The 4,039-nt window shown below is 40.4% G+C and overlaps 1 protein-coding gene and 2 non-coding genes across 3 annotated transcripts in view; 2 read left to right on the top strand and 1 right to left on the bottom strand.

The window, feature by feature from the left end:
- Positions 1 to 81: 81 nt before the first annotated feature.
- VTP21DRAFT_t366 lies at positions 82 to 153 on the top strand. Its single transcript has one exon. It is a non-coding gene; the product is annotated as a tRNA-Pro (tRNA).
- Positions 154 to 840: 687 nt separating this feature from the next.
- On the bottom strand, positions 841 to 912 carry VTP21DRAFT_t365. The gene has a single exon. It is a non-coding gene; the product is annotated as a tRNA-Pro (tRNA).
- Positions 913 to 2,371: 1,459 nt separating this feature from the next.
- Positions 2,372 to 4,039, top strand: part of VTP21DRAFT_8998 (uncharacterized protein) — a gene marked incomplete at both ends in the record, with an annotated part of 4,338 nt that continues 2,670 nt past the window's right edge. The window contains 2 exons of the mRNA XM_069399907.1: positions 2,372 to 2,628; positions 3,117 to 3,982. Coding sequence (XP_069245635.1) covers positions 2,372 to 2,628; positions 3,117 to 3,982 — 1,123 coding nt within the window. The remainder of the gene's footprint in view (positions 2,629 to 3,116; positions 3,983 to 4,039) is intronic.

Here is a 4,039-nt window from a genome sequence, read left to right as displayed (position 1 = left end):
ATATTATTAGTTTCTTTATATTTTCAATCTCTTTTCAAATATCTCCTTAAACTATCTTGAGCACACGAAAACTTTAAAATTGGCTCAATGGTCTAGTAGTATGATTCTCCGTTCGGGTCGGAGAGGTCCCGGGTTCAATTCCCGGTTGAGCCCAAAGTAGTTATCATTTTTACAATTACATTATTATGACCCATTATTTTTATTCCTATTTTTCAATAAAAAAAGTCTCTAAATATGGCACAATCTTGGAGATATTTGCAATATTCTAACAAATTAACACTAGGAATGCTATATAAGTAGGGAAAAATGCGACAGCGTGTTTTAACAATTTTCCTTTACAGTGTTTAATAAAGCCGCTTGTATAATATTCCATCCATTCAGGAGATATGAGCATTCAAAGGAAAATTGTTAAAACACGCTGTCACATTTTTCCCTACTTGTAAACTGACACACAGCTGATATAAGAAAATCGTAAAATAGATATTGAAGTTCTTGTTTTCTGTATTATACGTTTCTTATCAATATCATTAGCGTATACCAAACTTGATTTTTATTATTTTGAATTTCAATAATTATATTTTCCTCTAAAGAATGCAGATATTCATCTAGCACATATCTCCCAGAATGTATTAAAACTGTTGTCAGGATATTTGTAGACGTATGCAATTAAATATTTTATTCAGCTGCTCTATTTGAAAAATTCAAACACAAATAGCAACGAGAATTATTTCTCCGATTATTCCATTAGTTTTTCGATTTATAAAAGTTGAAATAAAAATTTCTTAACAAATTCACTGATATTCAAATAATTATTAAAAAAAGAATATTAGTAATAAATTAGGGCTCAACCGGGATTTGAACCCGGGACCTCTCCGACCCAAACGGAGAATCATACTACTAGACCATTGAGCCGATATGAGATGTGTCGTGTGTTAGAGAAGGTATATGCTGTAAGCTAGGATAAATAGGCGAATAGTAGCGGTTTCACGGACGGGGGAGGGTTAGTGTAGTGGACTATCCCTGGTATGCCGATGAGAACGGCGTGGGTTCAAATCCCACTTCCCCCACCAGCACTTACTCTTAGTTTGTGACTGCTGTCCACTTGATCAGAAATTGAGTCTACATTTTTGAAAGGATCCCTCCTACGATAAGTACAAAAGATTACATCGGTTTCAAGTACATGCTATACACGACAACTACGATACACGCATATCGATTGAACGCCTATCTACCAAGGACCTATATCTTGTTATGTTGAGTCCATTGACATTAACTTCATGTAATATATGGAAATTAAATAAAAGTTTCCATTGATTGATCAAAAAAAAAAAAAGCGGTTTCACGGACAATAGTTTGTTACTATTTAATATTCCGTAGCGAGACTTTGGTTCAGCCTTCAGATTATATTTTCTGTGACTTACTTTACGTAATTTAAGTGTATAAATAGTCTTTAGATCTTAGTTGATGTAAGAGCAAGAAGTAACAAGAGTATTATTAGTTTCTTTATATTTTCAATCTCTTTTCAAATATCTCCTTAAACTATCTTGAGCACACGAAAGATGTTGGAATCGTATCGAGACATTTGCAGTAGGACAACCAAGCCAAGCCACGTAATCCCTCAAGCCCTGCTATTTCGGAGCATTATCGGAGCATTATTAAGTAATCGTTGTAATGTAATTCTTTTAGTATATATTGAACAGAACTCCCACTAGAGTAAAGGGAGACACCCTAAGTTCCAGATAGTATTCTTGTTGAATAAACCAGTAATTATCTTAACTATCCTCGCATGTACTACGCAGATTCTAACAGAGAAATGTTGCGTTGTTGTGTGGAAGTTTGGGAGGTGTTGAGATAATGTACGTATCCCGCTTATCCTCCGCTCTTTCCCTCCTCCCCTCGTCCCCTCCTCTTTACTTCATACCTTTCACTAAATACCCGATCACTATATACATCTAATTTACCCTTTATTCCCCCCTTTCTTATTTCATTGTAATCATTAAACTCTTGTAAGCTACGGAAACTAATAAAAGTCTCCGTTGATTGATAAAAAAAAACGTATCCCGCTAATCCGATTACTATCTTAAGTCTTCTGCAGTCCTTGATGCAGAACACGCACTTAAGATAGTGGGAAGTAGACCAAAAATATAGAAAAATAAAGAACTTGAATCCTGTATTTTCTTATTACAAAAGAAACACTAAGACTTATATAGTGTTTCTAACTAAAACTGAGTATAACTAAAATAAGAGAAGAATTACATTAAAGAGAAACATTGATAAACTTCTGAGATTACGAATATCTTATCCTTATTCTATATACTATCTTATATTCTACGTAACAGCGTCGTGTTATGTGCCATGGTGGATATAATCAATGAGGGATCAAAAAAAAAACGGGACCTTCAGTGTGGCATTGGACGGAAAGGTGTATCAACACCATATCAGGCCCCCTAAACACTCAGGAGGTGCTGAGCCCCAGGAACCTCGTACTTGGCGACCTACCAGAAGCCCCGAGGACAGTAAGACACGCGGCTCAAATCGTCTTCGATTCGGTGCTATGGCAAATCCATCGGGACCGAATCGCCTACCATTTCGAATGCAGTCGAGCACCACCCGAGACAATCATCCTCCGTGCCAAAATGGACATCGAGGAGGCTATCGGAGCTGAACTGATAAAGGCACGAAAAAGACGAGAGATAGAGTTATTCCGAAGAAGGTGGTGCAGTCAGGGAGTGGTAATAGAAAGTTCGGATAGAGCAAGACTAAAACTGGAGTGACGAAGCAACCCTTCCTCTCTCCCAATCCGCTCTTTCCCTCCTCTCCTCCTCTTTACTTCATGCCTTTCACCAAATACCCGATCACTATATACATCTAATTTACCCTTTATTCCCCCCTTTTCTTATTTCATTGTAATCATTAAACTATTGTAAGCTACGGAAACTAATAAAAGTCTCCGTTGATTGATCAAAAAAAAAACGGGACCTACGCTGCGCAAAGACAACGCCGGTATAGAACGGAGGAAACACAGCTTAACAGGGCTACCAAGACGGCCCATGGACTAGAGAGTCGCATGGCCAATTGGAGAGGCTCCGCAACTAACTTGCTGCACATGTCGATAGAAGAACTGAAGCACTGCGCATTCGGTCTCGCCTGAATTGGACCGACCAGGGCGAGAAATCTACAGCATACTTCCACCGCCGCATTGCAGGAAGGAGAGCAGTCAACGCGATAACCTCGCTGAAAAGTGCGGATGGAACCCACACAGAAGAACCTAGCGAAATAGCCAGAATGGCCACCCATTTCTACACGGAGCTCTATGCTGGGGACCCCACAAGTACAACCGACCAAAACATCCTCCTCAATCATGTAGACAAAACTTCATCTACTGAAGCCCGCAAAAAACTGGAAGAGCCTATCAGCGAAGAAGTGGTGAGGAGAGCCATTCGGCTGGCTCCAAAGAACAAATCGCCCGGCCCGGACGGAATTACGGCGGAATTCTACCGAGCCTTTGAAGATGAGCTTGCCCCCACGATTCAGCTGCTCTTCAATGAGGCACTCACGATGGGCAGCCCTATAAACTTCTCGAAGAAAGCAACGAATGTCCTAATCTATAAAAGAAAAGTGGATGCCGAACTACTAAGCAATTGGCAACCGATCTCTCTCCTCAATGTGGACATTAAACTCCTAACGAGAATACTCGCGTGGAGGATACAGCGTGTTATCGCGTCGATCATCCATCCAGACCAATGTGGCTTTCTCCCGGGACGTCAGGCACAGGAGAACGCCCTGACTATACACCAGACAATAGAGTACGCAGCGAAAGAGCAGTGCAAGGGGACACTCCTGTTTCTTGACCAAGCGAAAGCCTACGACCGAGTAAGCTGGCAATGGATGCAACAATATCTGGAAAGATTCAACTTCGGTCCAAAATTCCGATCCTTCACCCGGCGCTTACACAATGGATACCTAGCTTCGGTGTCTATAAGTGGAACGCTCACAATTCCATTCCCAATCACAAGAGGGGTCAGACAAGGCGACCTCC

Source organism: Calcarisporiella thermophila, assembly GCF_041956535.1.
Source record: "Calcarisporiella thermophila strain CBS 279.70 unplaced genomic scaffold VTP21scaffold_44, whole genome shotgun sequence".
Lineage (NCBI taxonomy): Eukaryota > Fungi > Calcarisporiellomycota > Calcarisporiellomycetes > Calcarisporiellales > Calcarisporiellaceae > Calcarisporiella > Calcarisporiella thermophila.
Note: the sequence above shows the minus strand (reverse complement) of the source record. Positions and strands in the feature narration are given on the sequence as shown.